This window comes from Heloderma suspectum, chromosome 7 (genome assembly GCF_057233095.1).
Source record: "Heloderma suspectum isolate Gila_16-S chromosome 7, 16-S_ref, whole genome shotgun sequence".
Taxonomy (NCBI): Eukaryota; Metazoa; Chordata; class Lepidosauria; order Squamata; family Helodermatidae; genus Heloderma; species Heloderma suspectum.
Window position 1 is genome coordinate 76618607 of NC_139464.1, and position 25907 is coordinate 76644513.

The 25907-nt window shown below is 42.8% G+C and overlaps 1 protein-coding gene across 4 annotated transcripts; it reads right to left on the reverse strand.

Moving 5' to 3' along the window:
* Positions 1-2885: 2885 nt before the first annotated feature.
* On the reverse strand, positions 2886-25854 carry IRAK4 (interleukin 1 receptor associated kinase 4). 4 transcript variants are annotated; one of them, XM_084810676.1, is made up of 12 exons: positions 25676-25854; positions 23737-23906; positions 21586-21731; positions 20539-20718; positions 19769-19929; positions 17341-17405; positions 15636-15750; positions 11690-11799; positions 11098-11281; positions 7910-7972; positions 6324-6482; positions 2886-6240 (listed from the first exon to the last, which is right to left on the reverse strand). In XM_084810676.1, the coding sequence occupies exons 2-12, from the start codon at positions 23895-23897 to the stop codon at positions 6205-6207; spliced, it is 1380 nt and encodes a 459-aa protein (XP_084666802.1). In that variant the 5' UTR covers positions 23898-23906; positions 25676-25854; the 3' UTR covers positions 2886-6204. The 4 variants fall into 4 exon arrangements, with proteins under 4 accessions (XP_084666802.1, XP_084666801.1, XP_084666803.1 ...); XM_084810675.1 differs by having other exon boundaries at positions 25558-25854; XM_084810677.1 differs by lacking the exons at positions 15636-15750; positions 17341-17405 and having other exon boundaries at positions 25558-25854.
* Positions 25855-25907: the final 53 nt, after the last annotated feature.

Sequence of the window (25907 nt, forward strand, 5' to 3'; positions counted from 1 at the left end):
TCAAAGCGAAGCGGAATGCAGACAGTGAAGTAGAACACAAAGCCAGGTTAGTAGCAAAGGGATACTCTCAAACATATGGGGAGGACTACAATGAAATGTTTGCCCTGGTGGGAAAGCACACCACCATTACAGCAATGGTGGGCATAGGGAGATGCAAGTTAGGCATCTAGATATTAAAATAGCATTCCTGTTTGGTGAAATAGAGGAAGACCTGTACATGATGCAACCACCAGGGTTTGTAGATCCAGAAGGGGCAAGGAAAGTGTGCAAACTGCACAAAAGCATCTGTGGACTTAAGTAGGCCGCCAGGGCCTGGAATGAGAAAATTAAAGAAGTCCTCGTAAATCTGGGCTTCACCACAGGGAAAGCAGACTCCTGCCTCTATACCAGACAGAAGGGGGGCAGATAGGCATACATAATAGTGTATGTGGATGATTTGGTCCTTTGCTATGAGCAGTAAAGTGATGGCACAGAAATTATGCCCAGACTGAAGCAGAACTTTGAAATCAAGGACCTGCGTCCAATAGTGCACTATTTGTGTATACAGGTCAAGAAGGGGGATGACGGGAGCTTCCTCCTTAGTCAAAGACAGAAGATTGAGGAGATGCTGCTGGAGTTTGGAATGGCAGAGGCAAAAGAGGTCATGACTCCCACGACCACAGATCACCTGAAGGGGCAAGATGATGACATCCCACTGCCGGATAATCAGCAGAATTGAAGAGCCATTGGTAAGCTGTTATTCATCGCCACAGTTACTAGACCAGACACAGCTGCAGCCATAGGCATCCTGAGCAGGAAAGTGGCTAAGCCATCTCAATGCGACTGGAACAGAGTGAAGTGTGTGATGCTGTCCTTGAAAGGTACCACACATACAAAGCTCAAACTGCCCAGCGGCACACACGCAGGTCTGACTGGGTTTGTGGATGCAGACTGGGCAGGTGATGAGTCAGATTGCAAGTCCACATCAGGAAACCTGTTCACACACAACAGTGGGACTATCAGTTGGGCCAGTAAGAAGCAGGCGGATGTGGCCACGTCTTCCACAGAAGCAGAATATGTGGCAGCAGCCAGTGCATGTCAAGAAGTGATTTGGCTCAATTATTCACTGACTTGGGACCGGAGAACACACAAGCCACAGTGCTATATGAATACAATCAGGGCTGCCTAGAGCTGGCATCGAGTGAGAAACTGAGCCCACAGACAAAGCACATTGATGTGAGGCATCACCTGATAAGAGACTTAGTAGAGCAAGAGGTGATTGAACGGAAGTATTTCCTGACTGAAGAAATGGTGGCAGATGCACTGACAAAGCCTCTGCTGGGGGAACTGCACCAGCGCCACCTGATGGGCATGGGATTAGTGCAGTGACCCATTGCCCTCAAGAAGGGATGTTGGAGGGACATGGGTCATGCGTCACTTAACCTGAACTTAAAGGGTTAATACGTACCTGAGTCAGGTGGGAGGGGTCTTTGGGAGACCATATGACCTTTTCCTTGTATCCTCCCTCTACTATCTTCTTCCTACTTACTCCTGCAAGGGATGCTGACCATGGGGCTGACCTCAGCCTGCTTGCCTTGAGGGGTAAGCTTGTTACATCTCAAGGAAGTCTATTCCTAACCCACCACTCGGGTGTGTTTTGTCTACATCCATGGCTACTGATCGGGAGACTGATTCAGACTTCAGTGACCACACTATGACGAGTATAGTTCTGGTCACTGCAGCTAAAAAAGGATATTGTCATTAGAATATCCTTTCTTAGGAGTTGGAAAAAGTGCAGAAAAGGGAAAGCAAAATTATCAGGGGCCTGGAGCAACTCCCCTATGAGGAAAGGTTACAGCAGCTGGGACTGTTTAGCTTAGAAAAACAGTGACTAAAGGGCGAGATGATAAGAGGTGTACAAAATTATGCATGGTGTGGAGAAAGTGGATAGGGGGACATTTTTCTCCTTTACATGGGATTAGAATGTGGGGTCATCCCATGAAGCTGAATGGTGGGAGATTCTGGACACATAAAAGGAAGTACTTCTATACATAGCTCTTAAACTATGGAATTCATTTCCACAAGGTCTAGTAACAGTCACCAATTTGGATAGCTTTAAAAGGGGTTTGGACAAATTCATCAAGGATAATGATGTCAGTAGCTACTAGTTGTGATGGCTACATGCTACTTCCAGTACCAGACACAATATGCCTATGTATACCAGTTGCTGGGGAACATGGGTGGGAGGACGCTGTTCCATCGTGTCCTGCTTGTGGGCTTCCCTTCAACAGCTGTTTGGCCACCATTGTTATCTTTTCGGTGGCAGGTTAAGACCTATCTTTTTTCCCAGGCATTTGGCAGCACATGATGTGTTTTAATCGGTCCTGAATGTGTCTTTAGTTATGACTGACTGTTCAGAGTTGTTTTTAGTTATGTTGTTTGTATATATTGTCCATGTGCTATTACATAAATGGCTTTTAAACTTTGTATATTGCATTTAAATGTTTTAACTTCTGTAAACTGCCCAAAGAGCTTTGGCTATGGAGTGGTATAGAAATGTAATATTAAATAATATGTGAACAGAAAGCTGGACTAGATGGACCCTTGGTTTGATCCAGCATGGCTCTTCTTCTGTTATTATTTGTAGCTGTGCATTTCTTGTGAGTATGCAGTTAAAAGATGTAGGTTAAGGATTTTTAGGTGCTGCTGCTTTACATATCAGCTAATCTCTCTTCCTGTTGGATTGTGGCATCTTCTACCATAGAATATCATAGTGGTGGTATTTAACATCACAAAACCAATCATTGGGAGTTGATATGACATCATAAAAGGCATTATGCCTATGAAAAGGGATGTCATAGGATCAGATGAAGGATAAGAAAAGTTATGGAGCCTGGAACTATTTTGTATGTCTGGCTTTATTCTACATACCAAAAAAACATGGTCCAGTGAACTTGAAGCCACATGTAGATCCTTCAGGGAATCCAGTGTGACCAAGTTTGATCATGCTTGCTCTTTAAACTCCAGTCGTCTTCTGTGCTGTATGTACTGGTTTGCCTTCTTGGAAATGAGTGTTTTGTAACTGACCATGCCCAACATGGGAGCCTTTTTATGAATGGACAAGCTACCCTATGGCAACCATTTTGTGACAGCAACAACACTCAACATTCCAAATGTGCCCATAAGCCCAAAAACGTTAGATGCCACTAATATTCAATTAGCAGCTGGCAAATATTAGCTTTCAGCATTTAAAAGGCACGTTTCTCTTGCTTGAAGCCCTGAAGTAGGCATAGTTCACATGCTTTCAAGCATAGGGAAATTTCCAAAGGTGGGGGATGTTGGGATCCATGCTGCAGATATGCACTGAACTAGATGTGCAGTAATAAAGGGCTCTTTGCCACTACTCCCAACTGGCAGGAGCTAAAATAGTTCTCAAGCCAAGCACATTTGCACAATTTACAAAATTGATCTTTACATGGTGCAGGTTGCTGTGCATGTTTTATTATTCCGTTCCATCTTCTCAGCTGTTTTCTGCCCTTGAAAACTGCACTCCAATAGCCAGTGGTAGAATCACTCATTTCTGTATCTTGTATATGACATAAGTTATCCAATTAAATCATCCACAATTTTATAGTCCACAGGAAAAATAAACCTACAGTGCCATCATAATATTAAGCTTTTGCCAGTCCCAGCTGTCTGCACTCAGCTGTTTGTTTTTATTAGTACTTGAATGTCAGGAGCGCCCTAGCTGCCTCTTGCAGTGCCCACCGATAGCCAACTCAGGACACAGATGGGGAATTCTTTCCAAGATTTTATTCCTTTATGACTCTTTCAGAATACTAGTCGCTAGCGCCAAAGCAAGGAACAGCACTGGGGAAAGATAGCAGAGTAGCCTAAGCTCCAGGTAAGGCAGTTGGTCCCCGTTTGAAGGAGAATCACAGGAAGACCCTGAACTTATGGGCTTGGGAGAGATCCTCCCTCTTTCCCTTGGGTCCTCGGGATGCGACTGTTGTTTGCGCGCCAAACGAGCGCTACACCTCCTTTCCGCACCCTCCATCTGTCGCCGCTCCCTGCGTCTGTGCCGAGCGTCCAGCAAGCCCCCCTCCAGCGCTCTCTCACAGGTCACTATCTATCCCAAGAATGCTGGCAGGGGGAATCTCTGCCAGCTTCTGTGCTTGCGAGAGATGAGTGAGCTCCTCTCCCACGGATTGCTGTTCCTCCTCAGAATCAGAACTGCTCTGGGGCTCTATTGGCTCAGTTTCCACCCTGACATTGAATATCTAATATAGTTCAGAACTCAATTACAGGAGTTCTGTAAGTATACAGAATCCAACTCCATTTTTTGTTCCCTGCACAGGCAAATGTGGAAATGGGATGCCGCATCGAGTACAGAAAAACAGAGGCTATCATAGTCCAGAGCATCAAGCTTCGAGGTTTGCTGCAATCAACTTTCTTCAACCATTTTTGACAGATAAAAACAAGAAACCAAGGCAGCTGCAACTACTCTCCTTCCCAATTTCTGACCCCGTTTAATGGAAAAGAAGTATGGCTGAAACCCAAAGACCTCTTTCCTGCTACAAAGTTGCTTCACTATATACCTTAAGCCTAATAGCTAGGGCACACTTGCTTATAACAGTTATAATTTTAAAAAGTATGTGTGGAGGGGTATTAAGTTTGGTAGGAACATTAAAATTGGGAGCAGTATTATCAGGTCTTCAAGATCTTTGCATTTTTGTACAATTCAGCCTCAGTCACATAACTTTGAGAAACATTGCATCCTCATAGAAGGAAAAATACCTCCAGTGTGCAAAATCCTCTGGACAGAATTTTTTTACACTGAATTATTAGGAGCAGGGTATATTTATGCAAGTGAAACACTGCCACGGGCATTGACAAACATTTTTGTGCCTTAGCTATGCTACACTAGGATTGTGGCAACTTTTCAAAGTAGAAATTCTATATAGATGTGTGCATGCTGACTGGAAGTGGAAGAATTAAGGATAAAAGGTTTCTCAGGTTTAAATAATTTAAGTAACCTTCCGTTCTAGATTCTGTTCTCCTTTCCTTCACGGTGAATAAAATAACATTCTTAGAAAAAGAACCATCATAGGACCATAAAACAAATAAATGCCAACCCCACAAGGCCCTTAAATATGGCTCTGTGGTTCTAGATAGTATATTTACATCTACTGTTGAATACTGCAAACTTAGCAAGCCAGTTTGCTTTAAATATTCATATTAAAAAGGCTTATGTATAATGTATGACTTCCCTAAACTCCTATTACAAAAATTTGGTAAACCTTGTTTGAAATTCTGGTCTTAACTAGACACAGGAATGTAGGCATTTAGAAGTGTCTGACATCCATATTTCTCTCTGCATTATAGCTGATCTAGATTTGTTTTAAAAAAATCTCAGAACTTTCAAAACTGGAACTGAAAACACAAAATACGCCTTTCAAGAGTATTCCAGCTGCACAGGTGAGATCCTGTCCATAATTGTGTTTTTAATACAGGATTTGATGTTAAAATTCTTATTCTAGCTCCTAAAGTAGGGATAGGGACTGCGTAGCCCTCCAGATGTTGTTGGGACTGCAACCCCCATCATCCCTTACGATTGGCTGTGTCAGCTAGGGCTGATGGGAGTTGCAATCCAATAACACATGGAGGGCCACATGTTCCGCATCCCTGACCTAAAGTTTTCTAGGCACTGTACGAGGATTTTTTAAAAACACAAGCTTATGATCTAAAAGACCTAGCACAAAATGAGAAAGGGAGGGGGAAAGTGTAGTAAAACAAGCAAATTCACGCCATAATTCTTCAAAGTTAAATATTCAATGAGCTGGCAGAACCCCCACTGAGAGAAACAGTTGTAGGAGAGGAGCCATAACAGCAGTTGGTTTGAGCCATGCTGCAGCCAGGCTACCAAGGGAGATCTTTCTGGGAGAGAAGCTAAACGGCACATTGTTTGCAAGAACATATGAATAATGCTTTGAGGAAGGTTTTTCACTCTACAGTCTAGGAAAGGTGATGAAGTAATTGTGCCACAAAACATATACATTAAAAAACAAACAAACATGAATTGTACCAACCCTACAGTACAGAACACAGATATACAAATTAATGAAAGCAAGTTCATTTGGACCGGAGGTGAGCAACTTCAGGAGGCCCTGGGGCCATTTTGTTCCCCTGGACCTCCCGTGGGGTGCAGTAGACATAAAACAGACCTCATTTGATCAGCAGTTCTTGTAATTGTTGTCTGACCTGCAAGAGAAGCAGAAATATAAATGAACACTCATAAAACAAACATACACTTAAAAGTGATATGGTGGTAAAAATCCTAGTACCATCTTAATATCTGGCCTCCGGTTCTTCTTTTCATTCAGACACTGGCAAGCAATTGAATACATCTGTTTAACTGATTTGATATTCCAATTGCTCATCTTTTCATCAACATAATCTTCAATAGTCTTTTCTTCATCTTCAATTTCCTCTTTGATAGTCAGCTGTGTGGAAGCAGAAATAGTACTGCAATGATCTGTAACAGACTAATCTACTGAATACCCAAAGTGCAGGGGGGCAATGAGAGGGAAAGGGATTTTCAGTACAAAGGGTACTGCCACTGTAGTTAGATGACATTATGAGCAGCTGGCATCATTAAATACCATAATCCCATATGCTTATTACAGGTGTAGCACTATTAAACTGTAGAAGTACTTGACATCTTTAACTGTCTAGACAGATGACTTTTGCCCCAATACAGTAACATTTAATGTTAGGGGTCACATTCTCTTTTATTTTGAAAGCATCTTTATTATAGCTTTCATCTTATTCTTTATGTTATTCATTCATGGTTCCAGATAAATGACAACCCCAGAATATTCAGAGAGTTCAGGATTTTTTAAAAATTAAACAAAACGGGCTGTTCTTTCCTCAAATCAACTAAGTTAAAGGAATAAAGGTGTGTGGGTGGATAGAGAGAATCATATACTAGTGGTATTCATAAGTAGCATATGATAGGGAAAGATTTCCAAAGATGTGGTGGATTTATTTCTAAGTCTTGTCCTTCTGGCCAATCATATAACTTTTTTTCACCTTCTTCTTTCACCCAGATCAAGCTTATCATCTTGTCTGGAAAGGATATTTTGATATTTTGAAAACTATATTCTAATAAATTTCAAATAAACGTATTCTAAATAAATGTATTTAATTGCCTGAACTAAAATTTATCTCATAGTAATCAACGTAAGCCTAACATTTGCGCTATGCCCCTTTCAAAATGGCTGCCTCCAACTAAGATCTCCCTAAGGGCTCCTTCTGACTCAGCAGGTGGGTGCCATGGAATCATGTGTCCTTACCATGGCACTTTTTCAACATCAAACAGCATGTCCATGCCAGGGCTTCCTCTCATGCTACCACTGCCCCAGTTCCCAGGAGGGGACAACACAGACATGGGGAGGAACTGCAATGTCTACTTTTCCCGCATGAACTCGGACTTTTGAAGTTACCAGTGTGCTATCGGAAGCAGAGTCAGTTTTCAAATCTGCAGTTAAATTGAATTCAACAGACATCTCCAGAAGACATTCAGAAAAAGACCCCAAATTGTTGCCCTTATTTAGATAAAACTAGTTACTCTCACCTCCACCTTAACAGAGAGCTTCGGCTATTGGGCGGTATAGAAATGAAATAAATAAATTATTATAACTTGTAATGGCTCCACTAAAATCTAAACAGGAAAATGGTGCCAAGTTCTTCAAGGGAGCCAAAATTAATGCGAGTGTGATCAATGTCAACCCCTGACAGAATTCTTGTTTTAACCCAGTCAAATCATTTGAAACTGAAGACTCAACTGGTTTGGGTACTGGTTGGCTAATAAATGCTTATTATAAAACATGCTTCAAGAAGCAGTAGTAGTAGCATGGGAAGAAATTACCAGTAACTGGGGATCCCGATTTTCATCCACAGGAGTGAGTCCTGTTATTATTTCAAGTAACACCTAGAGAAAGATAACCATAAAAAACCCAAGTGACATGCATTTCATGATTGTCCATGAGATACCAGTGCACAGTACAGCTCAATTAAAATCTGCTATGATAAAGATTTTAAAGAAAAAAACATTTTGGTTGATTTAAGAGATTTTATACTGCCCTTTACCAACTGATCTCAAGCAGTGTTTTGATGATTATTTCCTGAAATTCCAGTTGCTGAACTTTCCTACTATTTAAAAAGTTTTTTAAAAAATGAATCCTACTTTGAACTCACACATAAGCACCGAAGCAAGCAGGAAAGAGAGCAAGCAAGGGCACAGTTTGTGCCATGACCCAGCTCTTACACAAGTGATAAAACATGTGCTTCTGAGAACATGAAAAGTGCATTCCCAGCATTCGTGCATGACTGTCACCAGATCTGGGATTACAGAAGAACGCTTCCCAAAGTTCAACTCTGTACCACACAAGGAGCATTGATGCCAGCAACCTTTTAAGAAGACCGACTGAGACACTGGGGTAAGCAGATTCCAGATTAATTCACCGTTGGCAGAAGAAAGGCTTCGAGTTCTTCGTACTTGTTACCATCTAGAGGTCCTGGACACTGGGAAGCTCTCCTCTCCAGCCATCCCCCATGGTGACTTTAGAAGAAAAAAATCTGCTTGGATTTAGAGTAAGAGGCACCTACCACTTCCTCCATATAACCTGCCTTTCCATACATCCTTATTAAACAGACATAAGGTCTGCCCTCAGTAGCAAAGCAATCCAAATCCCCACTGCACCCCACCACACCACACCCCAATAAAAGAAAAGAAAAGGACATTTTGGCACTGAACATGCCAATTGCAGTGTGCACCTACAGGGAATCCTGAATCAACCTCACAGTTGTATGGTCTCCCTTCCTGCTCCACTTGGATGACAGAGAAGCGAGTAGGCAATCTGGGCTTGGTCCCTTCCCCTGATACCAGAGGACCATCCGCTTCCTCCGTATCTTTGGCCTACTGGAGGTGCCCCTCCTAGAGTCTGTATCCCTATGGCTTTGCTACCTACATGGCCATCTTTTCCCCTTCCCTCCACCTAGCTCTTTTCTTTTTAGGGAGGGTGGGAGCGTGGTTCTGAGCAGCAAAGCCACTTGCTACTTCCTCCACGTGTAAGCAATTTCTTGGAAAGGATTTTGGTTTTCTTCTGTCTAGCAACACAGTGGATTTTTCTTTTGATAAAACAACTTATAATACATTATGAAGAGCTCCAGAATCAAAGGAAAATCTGCATTCCCTTCCATTTGCTACCCCTTTGCTCTTAGGAAATTCAATTGGTTGTGCTGTAGATACTGACATTTAAAGATAAAAACTCACTTCTGGGAAATTTAACCATTTCATTTGAATCTGTTGTTTCGTTTTCAGAAGCAAGCCTGATTAAAGGCTGGATTTCTCTCCCTATCCAGAGGTAGCACAGCCTAACCTTGCCCGCTGCTACACCCAGTTCCTCCCTTTCTCCCCTTGAGCGGTGAGAAGACCGGTAGCTTAGGGATAGGGGGTGGGAGTAAGGAACATGAACGAGGCAATGGACTATGCAATTGCCAGCAGTTGAAGGGAGTGAGAGGGGATGAAAGTGAACAATAGCATCACAAAGACTGAATAAGAACTAGGTTAGGGAGGGAGAAGTCGTGCTATCCCATAGCCTGCTGTGCGTCAGAGGAACAGAAGTGCCACAATCCAAGAGTACATTTTTTATAATTTTATGTTAAGCTGCTTTGGTGAAACCTTTTGAAACTAAAGGTGGGATAGAAATTTAAAAACAAAAAACACAAATATATTACAGCTTTATCTTCGGAAACTTCCATCACCACTAGAAATAAACTAATACGGAAGAATCAGAACCTTTGCTCACCAAGTTCAAAACATCCTATGAGAACACAGTGGAGTGGAGGAGGAAAGGAAAAGAGTGCAAAGGAGGGGTGTGACTGTGTTGGCCTCGGTCTAGGGGTACCTGGGTTCAAGTTTCCTCTTGGCAATGAACTCACTAGGTGACCTTGGGCTAGTCACTTGCCTCTAAGCCAGGGTAGACAAAACCCTGAATCTGGTTGTGGTGGGAGCACGGATAATGTCAGGGCTGCACGATAACAGGGGCGTAGCCACTCCCCCTGCCATCAGGGCATGGCTACACCCCAATGTTCATTTGGTCCCTGGTCAAAACTGCTCCAGCAGGTGCTTCAGCCAGGGAACCAGCTTCACTGCACGTTGGCTTTCCCCAGTTGGGGAAAGCCCACACACACCAAAGCCTCCCTGCCCAAGATGCCGCATGGAAGAGCACTCCTCCACCCAGTGCCTCAGCCAGAGACCTGGCTTCACTGAGCATTGGTTTTCCCCAGCTAGGGAAACCCTGTGTGCAGTGAGGCCGCCGGGGCCGAGGTGCTGGGTGAAGGAGCGCTCCTCTAGCCCGCGCCTTCGTCGGGGCAGTTTTGCCTGCTGCACAGCTTCCCCATTATGATCAGAGACAAAAATGGAGATTCTTCTCTCTGCCTCCTTCCCAAACCCTTGGTAGCCTCCAGCTGCTGGGCCAACCAAGCGTCCAAGCCTCCTGCTCCAAGCATAACCTGTTCTATATGGCTGGTTGCAAGAATTAAAAGTGAGAGAAAAAAAAACCTTTGTGTGCCACCCTGAGCTCCTTGGAAGAAAAGTAGAATACAAATGGGATAGTCAGTTAAGAACTTTCCTCCATTTACAGGGCAATCCTATGCATGTGGAGCTTCCTCCCAAATAAGTGTGCATAGGACTGCAGACTTAAGGGTATTTGGCCCCCAGCAATATGCTAAGGGGACACCTTCACAGTATGACAGGCAGGAAACAGGCATTTGGGGTCAGTCTGATGCAGCCTTTCCCAACCTGATGCCTTCCAGATGTGTTGAAACTCTCATCACCCAAAACATCTGGAGGGCACCAAGGAGGCTGGTCTGGAGGGTTCCAATGCAGTAGCCTGAATCAAAGCAACTCCAGCCATTCAAGGCCACACTTTTGAGTTGATTCAGGCTTTTGCTCCTTTTCTTTTTAATCTAACTGCTCAGATGCTTGCCATCCACGTTGCCCAGCCCTCGTCTACTGAAGTCAAGGATAAAAGCTAACTCTTATCTACTCACCACACCAAAGCTGAAGACATCCGATTTAGGGGCTATCTCCCCACGCAGTGCCTCTGGAGCCATGTAGGCCGCTGTTCCGACTATTCGCTCTGTTAGGATAGTATGTGTGAACCTTATTGATGCCCTTGCAAGCCCAAAGTCAGAAAGTTTGGGCACAAATTTTTCAGTTAGTAAGATATTTGCACTGAAAAACAAAAAGAAGTGCTGTCATCTATAGGGTATATCCCCCCCCCCCCCCACACACACACACAGAATGTGGTGCAGTAATCAAACTGAAACAGAAATAACATCTTTCCCTTAACACTGGAAATGACAATTATTTGGCATGCTTGTAGTTTGCTGAACAAAAACAGAAGAGATATTCCCTTCCTCCCCAACTCTTTTCTCAATTGAACACAAACACAGCAATAGCAGTCTTACACTAATGCCTCCCACTAATCATGGTTGGGGGAAAACATAAATCATATCAATAGAATAGCAGTTCTTTCTCAAGTCACCAGAAACATTAAAAAAAAAAGTAAGACATTTTTGGGATTACAACAATAGTGGGAATATCTGTTCTTAACACAGCAATTCATTTTGTAGGTTTTACCTTTTAACGTCTCTGTGAATGTGGTTATTTTCATGTAAATAACAGATTCCATTTGATACACCATGAGCAATGTTACATCTCATTTCCCAGAGAATTGGTGGAGTGTTATCCTTTAAAAAAAAGGCAGCATGAGAAGTATTTCTATTTGGCTTACTTATTTTATCTCAAAGCAGTGTTTCAAAGATATTAAGCTATGAAATTCAGTACATAACAAGCAACAAGAAAACAAATTCATCACAACATTGACCAAACAGGTCTACAATAGTTCTTGTAAAGCCTGCTGAAAAAGGAAAGCTTTACATGTTTATAAAATCCCCCAGAGAATACCATACACCACTGCAGAGGGTATACTCCACTACCCTGAAGATCCTATTCCATTCCATACTAGTGCTGGCTTCCTTCAACGGGATCTTGTGCAGAATCTCCCCTCTTGGTCTTAATAAATGATTGCAAAGATCCCAGAAATTATCTAGAGAAGACCTATCAAGTCACCTGTATTTTTAAAAATCCAACCACCATGTTGATCTCAATAGCCAGAAAACATTTGTTTGCAATGAGTTTTGCCCTCAAATTCAAGAGGTATTTTACTACCCCAACAGAGGAGAACCACAAAAGACAGTAAAAGACCTAGTTTGGACATAGCACTAAACCAGGGTTGGGAAACTTTGTGGCTTTCCAAACGGACTATTGCACTGCAACTCCCATCATCCCTGGTCATTTGCCATGCTGGCTGGGGCTGATGGGAGTTGAAGCCCAGCAACTTCTGAAGGACCACAGGTTCCCCATCCCTGCACTAATCTATAGTTTAGCATTACATGAATGGCTGCGTTCGGACTATCGTGGGTGCAAAAGAACCCTACTGCAAGTTGTGGGTTGTAGAGTGGGTAAGAAGCTACCCCCGCCAGGCCACACACCGGATTCAGATGACACAGCAACCCATGCTGCATCACGGGTAATTATGCAAATCGTGATCACATGGCTGGCATGCACAGGAGCAGGGGAAGAACCCATGATGGGTTCTTTTCCACCTCAGATCGTCTGGATGCGGTCAATGAGTCACCTGGGGCTCATGCACTCCCCCCTCTCTCTCCAGTGTGACCACAAGGAGACAAGAAGTTTTAACTTCCCATTTTTAAACTAAGTAGAGTTAGTTTAAACTATGATTTGTTGGGAAAAAAGCCAGGATCAAACTATGGTTTACGACCCGGGCTTTTTTCTCCCCACAAAACAAATGGCAGTTTACACTAATCAGAGATCTCCCCAATTCAGCTTCAATGATAAATTTTTGTTAGTTTAAAACAGGAAGTAGAAACTTCCAGTCTCTGGCCACACCAAAAGAGGAGTAGGGAGCACTTTATTTATTTATGCATTTATTTATTTTTATTTCATTTCTATCCTATCCAATAGCTGAAGCTTTCTGGGCGGTTCACAAAAATTAAAATCACAAAGTGCAGCATAAAACAATATAAAATATGAAAGCTTAAAGCCACAGCATAACAGTACAACCAGAATAAAACCAAGCAGCAATGCAGAGTTTTCGAATATTTAAAACACCAAAGCTAAAAGACTAGGAAGCTAAAATGGTAAAATACTGGAAGAATAAAAAGGTCTTCACCTGGCGCCAGAAGGAGTACAATGTAGGTAACAGGTGAACCTCTCTAGGGAGCTCATTCCAAGTTGGGGTGCCACAGCGGAAAAGGCCCTCTTCCTGAGGGTCAAAATAGGCTCATTTGAGCCCAAAATAGGCTCATTCACATAAGGCCAAACCTAAGCCAGGTAAAAATGTAGAAGAGAGGTTCTTCAAAAACCTGGAATTTATCTATCACCATGCACTTGTCAGAAATTCAAGTAAGGGCCAATCTCATCTGGAGGAAAAATGGCATATTTTATGCTGGTTTTCCACATTTTTTTAGAATGTGTGCTGCTGTTGCTGATTTCACTGCTGTTTTTACTGCTTTTATTGCTGCATTGGTTTTTATTATGTGTTTTATTGTGGTACACTGCCTTGGGAAGGCTCCTGCCCTGAAAGGTGGCCAAGAAATATTTTTAATAGTAACAACAACAACACATCAGAACCAACCTGAGTATATACAGTGATTTAAAAAAAAATCCATCACAATACCAGTATAGGATATTTGCATGTTTTTCTGGCTCTGATAGCCAAGTTTTTAAAATTATTATTATTATACATGATCAGCAATGCCACATGAACTCAAATGTCTACATAGAGCTCCTGCCCATGCAGGCTGTCCTTATCACTTCAGTGAAGGAGAGGTCAATACACACATCTCTTTGCCTATGCAGAGCTGCCATTCCCCACAATCAATAGGGAAGGCCTGCAGAAGAAAGTGGCCATTGTGATCTATTATCTTTGAGAAATCATGGAGGATGGGGGAAGTGCCAGATGACTGGAGGAGGGCGAATGTTGTCCCTATCTTCAAAAAGGGTAAAAAGGAGGAACCTGGGAACTACAGACCAGTCAGTCTGACATCAATCCCTGGGAAAATTCTGGAGCAGAAGATAAAGCAATCCATCTGGAAGCACCTTGAAAACAATGCCGTGATTACTCAAAGCCAACATGGATTTGTCAAAAACAAGTCCTGCCAGACAAATCTGATCTCATTTTTTGATCAAGTAACCTCCCTTGTGGACCGTGAGAATGCTGTAGACATCATATACCTCGACTTCAGCAAAGCTTTCGACAAAGTGCCCCATGATATCCTGATGAGCAAACTAGCTCAAAGTGGGCTAGATGAAACAACGATCCGGTGGATCCACAGTTGGCTACAGAATCGGACTCAAAGAGTGCTTATCAATGGGACCTTCTCAAACTGGGGAGAGGTAATGAGTGGGGTACCGCAGGGCTCAGTCCTGGGCCCAGTGCTCTTTAACATTTTTATTAATGACTTGGAGGAGGAGGTGCAGGGAATGCTGATCAGATTTGCAGATGACACAAAATTGGGCGGATTAGCTAATACTTTGGAAGACAGAAACAAAATTCAAAGTGATCTGGATAGACTGGAGCGCTGGGCAGAAAACAACAGAATGACATTTAATAGGGATAAATGCCAAGTTCTGCACCTAGGAAAAAGAAACCAAATGCACACTTACAAGATGGGGAATATGTGGCTCAACAACACTACATGTGAGAAAGATCTTGGAATTGTTGTCGATCACAAGCTGAATATGAGCCAACAATGTGATATGGCTGCAAAAAAGGCAAATGCCATTTTGGGCTGCATTAATAGAAGCACAGCTTCCAAATCCCGGGAAGTATTAGTTCCCCTCTACTCAGCACTGGTTAGGCCTCATCTGGAGTACTGTGTCCAGTTCTGGGCACCACACTTTAAGAAGGATGCAGACAAGCTGGAGAGGGTTCAGAGGAGGGCAAGGAAGATGATCAGGGGACTGGAAACAAAGCCCTATGAGGAGAGACTGAAAGAACTGGGCATGTTTCGCCTTGAGAAGAGAAAACTGAGGGGAGATATGATAGCGCTCTTCAAGTACTTGAAAGGTTGTCACAGAGAAGAAGGCCAGGATCTCTTCTTGATCATCCCAGAGTGCAGGACACGGAATAATGGGCTCAAGTTACAGGAAGCCAGATTCCGGCTGAACATCAGGAAAAACTTCCTGACTGTTAGAGCAATACGACAATGGAACCAATTACCTAGGGAGGTGGTGGGCTCTCCCACACTGGAGGCATTCAAGACGAGGCTGGACAGCCATCTGTCAGGGATGCTCTGACTTGGATTCCTGCATCGAGCAGGGGTTGGACTCGATGGCCTTGTAGGCCCCTTCCAACGCTACTATTCTATGATTGTATGATCAAACACGTCACACCTACAAGAAAGAGGAGATCCAGATCTCTCTCTCTTCCTCTCTCCGCTTAGCAATTTCAAAGAAATTCTACCTCTAGGCACTGACAGTAAGCAAGTATTTCACTTACCAGACAAGCTAGTCGATCAAACAATGAGCCATTAGGCATATAATCATAAACTAGGCAAGGCTGATCAAAGTCATTTGAGAAACCAAGCAATTCTACTAGGTTCTCATGTTGGCATCTGTAACACGAATAAATGGTCATTAGTCTGGGCTTTCACATTTTTTCAGTATTTACTGTCTTGAAAACTGAAGAGGAGTAAAAGAGCTCTGAAAAACAGAATCACATGCTTGATAAGGAATTATTTACATTTACTATGTGAGCCTATCCAATAGCTCAACTCAATAATATGTGTAGCTCAGTGGTAGAGCACATGCTGTGTATGCAAAAGGTCCCAAGTTCAATCTCTGGCATATCCAGGTAGGGCTGAGGAAGACTCCTATCTGAAAACCTAGAGAGCTACTGCTAGTCGGCACTGACAATACTGAGGGCCAAATCAGCCCTGGCATTATTCACGTAGTTAGCCCTGGCATGCATGGCCTTATTCTGTGGCACAAGGGGGTGGGGAGACAGGAGAGCTGGATGAGGACTTTAGCACGAAGGGCTTTAACCCTTTGGCCCCACCCAGGCCCTGATTCAGCTCATGCCTTTCCACTCTACACCAGCAATGCATTTTTTTAAAATCATAAATGCCAGGGCTAAGGACATGTACACCATGCCTACTTTAGCCCTGAGCAAGAAAGACCAATGGTCTGACATCATAGAAGGCAACTTCCACTGTTCCTAAGAAAACTGTAGCACAGCACAGCACAGCACTGTCCTTAAATAACCAATGAGGTATGATTCCATTAAAAGTTACAAAAAGCTGGAAAATGATATTTAGAAGTTGATACAATCAAAGGTTTTTAGATTTATTTGCCTAGCTGAAGAATGTAAGGTTACAACTCTTAAGCCTTTTAAATAAAAGGAAGTTTTATCGCAGTGATTCTATTGCAATCGGTGGGACTTAGCGCCTAGTAGTAGATGCATTTAGGAACGGGCTACAAGAGTGATTTGGAGAAGGCTAGCTCAGTATCAGGATTTGGGCGTTCTAGAAATAAACTGCTGTTTGGGGAATCTGCAGATAAACAGCTCAATCCACTGAAACAGCACAAATAGCATACAGAAGAGGGAGGGATTTTTTTCCCCCTATACAGTGATGGTTCCTTCACTTGGTCAGTAGGATTAGAGCTGAAGTTCTCTCCAACTATCCTGTTGCTGAAAAAAGCAACAGGCAGCAGATCAAGCCCAAGGGAAGCCAAACACACATTTAAAGGGCAATCCTATGCATGTTTAGACAGAAAAAAGGCCTACAAGTCCCAGCATACCCCAGCCAGCTATGCTGGGGCATGCTGGGAGTTGTAGGCCTTTTTTCTGTCTAAACATGCATAGGATTGCACCTTTAGTGTGCTTGATTCCCCACCCCCAATGTTGCATGGAAACTAGCTAAGATCAAGTCACCACAGTTACTCTCCTGTTTTCTCAATTGCTTCATATATTGATCACAACATATCACAAATGATCAACCGCTGATCACATGATTGACACTTACACAGGTTCCAGTGAACCAACCTAAATTTCATACAGTACAAGGAAAAGAACTAGTTAGAATTCTGAAAAGATTTCCACGTTTTGTACTAAGATTTCTACTGTAGTTGTAAAACAACAACACACAGCCAACTTATCCTAAGCACAGTTCTGCAATGATGTTTCAAAAAGTATTGGTACTTACTTTGCCATGATCCTTATTTCTTGTTCAAACTGCTTTTTCAGGTCTTCGATGCTTACATCAGTCAACTACAAGGACAATTAAAACAAAACGAACTACAAGACTCAAAAGTAGGAAGGTGATAAAAAGTCCATGGAAAGTGGACAGTTGCAAAACTTCAAAATCATGAGTTTGGTCTGTATCTGACATTGGCAAATACAGCTGATGTCAGAGCCAGGTCCTGAAAGGCTTGCTAGATCATAGAATCATAGGTTTGGAAGGGGCCTACAAGACCATCAAGTCCAACCCCTTGCTCAATGCAGGAAGCCTGATTCTCAGGCAGTCTCCCACCCAAGTACTAACCAGGGCTGACCTTGCTTGGCTTCCAAATCAGACAAGATCAGGCGCATCCAGCCCTTTGGGCAAATAGGGCAAATGAACATGGGAATATGCCTTAGACTGAGTCAGGCCCTTGGTGCATCTAGCCCAATATTGTTGACACTGACTGGCAGCAATGGCTCTCCAGGCTTTCAGGCAAGATGCTTTCCTAGTTCTATCTAGAGATGCTGCCGGGGATCTGAGGTGTTGCTTGGTGTTGCCCATAGGGGCCCAAGTCCTGACTCTACTTCCCAGAGCCCTGAGTGTCAATTGTTGCCAATGGAAGGGTTTCTTCTAAGCTTAGTTGCCATGCAGGCAGTGATTTTCAGGGAGATCACAGCTGGGGAGGGAAGAGTTGACCCTCCCCTCCCCTTTTGCTGCACCCCCAAAATCCTCCCCTCCCCAGTGTGGCAAGTAAGCTCAGTAGGGAGGAAAAACCTTCCCATACGTGCATAAGAAAAGCATATGGAAGCTTTTCTTCTCACGCTAATGTGGGAGGTAGGCTTTAGGTATTGCTCAGAAAAATTCAACCAGGTGTATCAATCCCAACACTGCAAGAGGAACAGCTAAAATCAGCTCCTTGGGTAGCAGTATTCAGGCTCTGAGCCTTGAAACCCCAAAGGGCTTGCTGTTAAAAAGTATCCCAAGAATTAACTATTCTTCTTGCAATTAAAAATTCAAACAAAAAACGAGATGACATATGTTAGGTCTCCCTCTAAAATACATGAGGAATTCCTTCATCCTCAAGCAACTGTAGCTTGCCAGGAGCTTTTCCACTTGGCTATGTGGCATGTCACCAAGCCAAAACAAAAAATAAAAAATGCTATTCTAGATGCAAGGAGTGACAAGGCATTTAAGAGAAGACAAGAACACTGTGCAAATCTGAATTATTAGGTATATCTTTGATAACCTATTTTTACAAAAGGAGGAATTCAAATTAGAATAAGTGCACAGATGACCTACTAGAATGTTACAAAAAATGAGGGCTTGATGTATAAGATAAGGTTGAAAGCAAAACAAAACCAGAGGCTGGAAAAGTTTATGATGGCTGGAGGGATATGGTGGAACTTCTGCAAAGACAGAGAAGGTTCAGTGTAGGAGAGGAGAAAAGTTGAGGGAAGATCTTCGATACAATGATAGACCTCAATTTACCCCCCCTTTTTTCCTTGAAGATCAGAAACAAGCTTTTAAACCATTAGAGGACTCAGTTTTCCTAAAAACACACACACAAGTATCCCTTAAAAAGTTATCTGATTAGTCTTACCATTTCTAGAACAAAACCTTCAGGAAGCTTGGAGTTTTACAGTACAATCCTATGTATGTTTACTGAGAAGTAAGTCCCTCCACATTTTTCGATTCTTACTCCCAGGATAGCGTGCATAGGATTGCAGTCTTAAATTTACCATTATTCCTTTGCTTTCAACTTCCAATTACAAAAGCGAAAATAGTCATGTGAACATTCTCCTGGGAGAATGTAAGTATGTGTGTTCGAAGAGAGGTCACCTTATATTCATGGGCTAACTGCAAGAGGATGCATCACTCAGGATAAAGAGGCTGGTGATTTTAGACAAATATTCACTTACTTTATGAGCAGATTCATACATCCATTAAGTACACAGATTCTTGGATTTCTACCTGGGTTGTTGCTTTTTTGTCAGGCCAAATTCAAGCATACTTATGGTGGCAGATCAATCATTTGAGCGCTTTGCTGCAAGCAAAGTATATAATTCTATGTGCCACTATTCAGCTCCGTTTAGCAGAGCTGAAATAGCCCATTTACCTAGTTTCCTAAGAATTCTGGCACTTCAGAATTCAAACTATCTTTCCTGCTCTGTCCTGCTTTTTAGGATTATTAGATAGCTCTTGGTCCATCCTGACTGCTGTTTATGGGACACATTTTTCTATTAAATAGGGTGATGAAGATTAGGTATGAGGCACAGTGTATGGATGTTTCACTGCATGATTTCCTGGTCCTTTTCAGGCCTTCAGTTCCATTATTTAAGCAAAAGAGATAACATAGTGTAAAGCAAACACACAATACATACAGGTGATATTAAAGTAAATGGCAACCTACAGCAGTAAGTTTTTTCACTGCCACCGTTCTGCCATTGATGCATCCTTTGAACACCACTCCAAAGCCTCCTTCACCAATCTTGTTGCCACCAGCTGACACATTTCGATCATCGAAGTTATTTGTAAAACTTTTCAGCTCAAGAAACAAAAAGCTCTGTAACCCTGAAAGAAGCAAACAAGTCTGAATGGAAATCTCAAATTTGCTTCTGTATCTATGAAATTATTGGTGTAAAAACTAGCAGTCCATTTTTCAGACTTCAAATGCCCAGCACCATAAATCTTCCCACAATTTATTACCTGACAGAGATTTGTCCTCCTTTTTCAATAGATGCCAGCAAAATATGAAGAAAAAGCAAGATGCAACTCAGTTAGCTATTCTTATACAACCCCGTATAATCCCACAACTAGCTAGCTCAAGCAAGCAAAAAGTAAAATGTATTTTAAAGCTAATAGATAACATTAAGTTGGTCTAAACTGTTAGTAGACAGGGGCGTGCATATTTACTAAGTGTATTGCAGAACAAGATTTTGACATATTACAATTATAGGTTACAAAATAATGGCTCATCGCAGTAGCCTTTAAGAAGTTAACATGCAGCAGACATAAAGACCATTTCCAGGATCATCCTAGCAGACAGCCATTTTGTAAGCAATACAGACTTACATATATCTGCCACTCTGTCACCATCTCCACCTCAAATTCACATGTGGGTGATACTTGATAGAGTGGAATGAAATGTAAGACAGAGTGATGGAAGGACTAATTGTCTACCTGTATCATTAAGACGCAAGTCACTCTTCTCCATACTGAGGCCACAAGAAGCTGAACTTAGGCACCCACTGTCCGGAACCAAGAGAGGCGATACAGGCGCCATTTGTTTTTCCTCTACAGAAGTTACTTCTTCCTGTAGACACATCGTTTCTTGTAAAAACAAGGGTACTGTAGTGTCTTCTGTCACCCGTGCAGAAATAAAAAATAAACAGGCTTTAAACGGAAAACAGAATCTGTAGATGGTTCATAGAGGTTATCTACATCTGACACAAATAAAGCTGTATGGAATATGTCACACCTTAACAGTGCACACACTTCTTATCTTCAAAATGTTCGCAATCATACATTTTGGCCTACAAACCCTCTCCCAAACCATAGCTAATATGATTTTCTAAATGCATACAATTTTCTAAATTTCTAAAGATTGGGTTAATAAGGAGGACACTGCACAATGTGCTGGTTTCACCTGCAGCAGCAATGCTGTGTAGCAATATGAAGTGGCAAGCTCCAAGTGGTGGCTATTCATGTGAATCTGCCCAGAGTTGGTTTGACAACATGTGTACTTAGCTGGACAATTCTAGGAGAGCCTTGTACTTCAGGCAAAGGAGACCAGACAGTCTTTTCCTTGCATGTCCCTTTGCTTTTGGTATCTGTACTGCACTGCCAAGTTATGCTGTAGTTTGCACTAGTTGCACATATTTTTGTCAAGTTTTTAAGAAGGTCTTCAGGTGGAGCTACAGATCTTTAGTACCAACTCACTTTATGGTGTGGCTACATCTCACCTAGAGAATTAAAACTTAATTTCCCCTAATCATTGCTTTAAGCATCGGTACAAAAACCTACTCAATAAAGCAAAGCATTTACATGCATTTCTTAGCTATTAACCAAATTATTGATTTCATTTCTTTTCACAGATGGCTGTGTGCAAAAGTTAAAAGATGGTCACCTAGAACACAGATTATCTTAAAAGCTACTATTCCAAAGGAAATATAAAAGCACATCTTCTCTTTAAATGCATGCCAGAGGTACTCTGCAGATCAAAGTTACCTGGAAGCAAAAGACTAGCTGGGGCCAAGAACCGATTTCTGATCAGCAGGTCCATCAGATCACCAACTGTACAATTTAGGGTCCCCCAGTCATAAAGTAATTCACAGGTGGGACTCTTTCCTACTTGCTTTAACGCTTCAAAACGCCTTTAACAAAGAAACACAAATTTGTTTTATAACAACAGATGACCTAAAAAATGGACATGAATAAGAAGAATGAAGTATATTGTTCTTTACCATTGTTTAGACCACACATTTTCAGAATCAAAAGTTGATAGAGCAACAGAAATGTAGCTTTAGTTGTATGTTCCACCTCAAATGCACCTTTGGTGTAGGATTCTTTCTAAGCTATCTTCCGAGACTAAATTTATAATTGGGTGAAGAGCCAGTATCCTGCTGGTTATATAATACTTTATACCAGTTATATAATACAGCTAGTTATAATCATATCCAAACTTGTTGTCTCTAGTAATTCAAACATAATTAGTACAGCAGTAGCCCAGCCTGCAGCAGTGGGTAAAGGGGTTACACTCAGTGCTGCCGTGACAGCACAGCATGAAAGCCATTGTGCAAGGACAGCAGACAGCAGACTCCAGTCCACAGGTAGACCACCATGGTTCAATCTTGGTAACCACCTAGCACCTGCTGGTTGCCGAGATTACATCCACACCCAAAATAAAGACATGAGACAATTTCGGGGATAAACAGGGCCACAGGTTTATTAATAAGCCTGAACTGCAACAGGATATACTGTCCTTACAGTAGGAGTACCACTCTTGAAGATAATGGCCAAGGTGGCTTCATCCTATCATCCTTGTCAGGCAATTCCACCCTGGTTCACAGCCTGAGATCAGCCACTGTTTAACCCCTCCTCCTAACAGCCAACCCTTACTGAAAAGGAGCAACAGGCAGCAACACCAACCTCCAGCCTTTTAGGTCAACGAAGCTGCCTTTGCCTAGGGATGTCCTGACTGTGTTTCATTTCATTGGCCAGCCTCCCAGCTTGGTTTGGGTATTCCTCCCTACACCAGTGTGGTACTTGAGGAGCAGCTGTCTGATAACTCTTTGCTCCTCCCATCCAATGACTGTCCAACCACACCATTTGCAGCATGACTAAACATCTATCAGCCTCCTGCCTCCACCTTCAATGATTAGGGCAAAGCTCAACCACCAATGAGCAAGGACAGGGACAACTATATTCTTGCAAAGAATGCCAGAGAAGGCAGACCTTGGTCTGATCTAGGAATGCTGGAGAAATTCAAGACGGACTAAAATGAGCTCGGATTTCTAAGAATCCGACCTGCGGAATCCGCTGCAGAGTGACCCCCTCAGGCCGAGCAGGGTCCGTGGACTTTCGGATGATTTTTTTACTTTCCCAAAATTTACGAATATAAATTCGTAGGAAATAATGGGGGACAATACACTAAATGTTACATACTAAGGTAAATTATGTAAATACTTATGTAAATACTTAGGTAATTATTTGCATATTTTTCCACATGACGAAAAAAAATCACATCCATCCGTGCGTGGATGACGTTACAAAAGGCACCTGGCAATCCGTGAAACACAGATGGAGCTGATTTTTACACAGTCCATACATCCCTAGTCTGATCCAGCAAGGCACTTACATTCTTAATCAAGCACATACCCAGGACCGTTCAGACAACCTTAACTGTTTAAAGATCCCAGGTATGCCTTCTTGATTATATATATATATATATATAAACACCCACATACAAGATTATAGGAAAATAAAATAGATCATGCAAGACTGAAGTCAGCCCACCCCAGTGCAACAGAATGTCAGACTCGGATCAGGCAGACTTGAGTTCAAATCCAAGCTCACAGGGTGCCCTTGGGCCTGTCTCAGTATAACCTAATTGCATTCTGGTTGCAAGGATGAAAGGATGTAATCTTCATGTATGCTACTCTGAACTCTTCAGAAGAGTATACACATGTGGCGCTCATTTGTTACATACCAGAATATTCATTTCAGTTAGGAAATCTAGATATATTTGTATATGGACAATAGTGAATAGTGTGTGTTATTGTATGTTTGATTTTAAAAAGCTTTTCATGTGGTAAGAAGGTTCAGTTAGTGCACAACCTAATTATAAACAGTATTATCTCCTTGGATTCAATACACTACCGTATGTGCATTTGGTTGTATCTGCTTGCACCAGAGGGATCTTTTATATCTGTTGCTAATTTCTTCCATCCTTCCTGTGGATCGATGAAATCGGCTAGTTGCCTCATCATGCCATAGCCAAGACAACGCACATATGTTGAAGGCGTTATGGAATTGTTCATCTCCAGTTCCTACCAAATGCAAAACAACTTGTTTTCAAGCATTTTTTAAGATGTAAAGCTGGCAACACATCCTGTTTTCATGGGATTCTATCTGACCATCATATTTGTGTTTAACTTTCACTGGCATCTACTGGATTGACAACAGTGATGACATGATATCACACTCTTTCTCTTAATATACCCGCAGAAATTTTGAACTGGATTTTTTTAAGGGGTTGATTTTTTAAAAGGAAGTTCAATAAAGGGTGGGCACTTATCACCTTTACCATGTGAGCCCCATGTAGGCCTTTAAATGATTAAAAAGAACAAAGAAAATGGCAAGGTAATTCCTTCCCACTGCAATGCCCTGCTATGTCAAGAATTCTTATTCATTTTATTTCCTTATTCACTACAGCATTTCTGTTCTCAGTTACATTTTTAAAGACACAAATGGGCTTCTTCCTAATGTTGAAAGATTAGGGCAATAAGTACACAATAAGTGATGAGCCTGTTGGCCATGGAGAAGCAGATGCCCCCTCCCCCGAGGCCAGCAAATGCAGTATACTAGCTTGCATACCAGGCCAGTTAAAAAAGGCTGCCTTCTACATCCCTTCCCTTATTAGCCCGCTGTGCTTCCTTGCTGGCCACTGATGAATGAGCTCCCACTTCCAGCATGGCAGCCCGCTCACTTGCCTGCATGGAACTCCTTGTTGCCTATGACTACCATACAATCGAGCAGCTAAATACAAGGCGGGATTATTAGTACCACTACAATACCGAGAGTAAGTCCATCCACTTACCCCACCCAAAAAGGCTGGGGTTGGTCTGTACCAAACTATCTTGCAAGTACTTTTGATGAAGCATTCTTGTTTCACACTTCTCTAAACCATCTGTGCGTAAGTGAACAAAACCACTTCCCTGTGGTTGGGAAGAATGGTGCTCCGGAGGATTGGTTTCATTTTTTAAAATGACTTCAAGAAGTCTGTTTTCTACAACCAAAGTGTTACACCATTGCAGTTAGACACCACAAAGACGGAACTTCTTTTATTACCAACCACAGCATCTGATCCGCCAAATGCTAACGTTTACAAGACTCTTCAGCACATATTTAGCAAAGTTCCCAAATAAGGCAGCATTATGCTTATTGGGCAGAGGACTTAAAATACATACAAAGTCAGATGCACACTACCTAACAACTGGTGCACATTTAAAAAAATAATCCTGTGCACAAGTTGGGGTGGGGGAGAAACTAACACATTTTATGGAGTGAACCCGGTTTTTAGGAAGTTTCCTCACTGATATCTTCAGGTAATGTTCAGTGCCTCTCTGTGGGTACATTCCAAGGTGAGGATAGGGGAACCCACCTCACAGGGCTTAATTATGCCAGCCTCAACAGCATTAGCCCGTTTTACCCCATTCATATGACAGCTAGGGCAAAATCCTATGCATGTTTAGACCGAAAAGAAGTCCTACCATTCCCAGCAGGCCCCGGCCAGCAATGCTAGCTGAGGAATGCCGGGAATTGTAGGATTTCTCAGCCTAAACGTGCATAGGATTGCGTCCTTAGCTAACTAAGGCGAAGTGTTGAAGTCTCGACCCTTCAGGTTGACTGGCGAAGCAAGGACGCTAACGCGGGTCCGCGAAGAGGCGAGCAAGGAGGGCCCAACTCCACACGACTTACCCCGGACCAAACGCGCTACACCGGCTCACGGGGCGCGGAAGCTGGGCGCGAGCGCATGAAGTAGGGCCCCAAGCAGGACCAGGCCGCTCAAAACGAGGGGACAAGGGAGAGCTCCTACCCGCCGCAGCGCCCCGCGGAGACTCTCTCGCCACGACGCGAGCGGCGAGCCCCGACGGCGCCGGAGCGGCACAGCGAGCGTCCCCCGCCCGCCAGCGCCGCCCTCGCGCGACCCCGGGACTTCCTCGCTCTCGCTCCCTCCCCGCGAGCCCCGGGAGCGCGCTGCGCGCTCCGCCTTCCCCGAATTCTGCGCGTGGGCCGCAGCCCTCCCCAGCAGGCCCGGCCCACCGAGA

Excerpts from the sequence above, each read along its gene's own strand:
- IRAK4 (XM_084810676.1), bottom strand. The coding sequence starts at position 23,897 with ATGAACAATTCCATAACGCCTTCAACATATGTGCGTTGTCTTGGCTAT. Across the intron at positions 19,930-20,538 it reads CTTGCGTCTTAATGATACAG|GGTTACAGAGCTTTTTGTTT; the intron begins GTAGACAATTAG and ends TGCTTCTTTCAG. Across the intron at positions 11,800-15,635 it reads TTGATCGACTAGCTTGTCTG|GATAACACTCCACCAATTCT; the intron begins GTAAGTGAAATA and ends TTTTTTTTAAAG.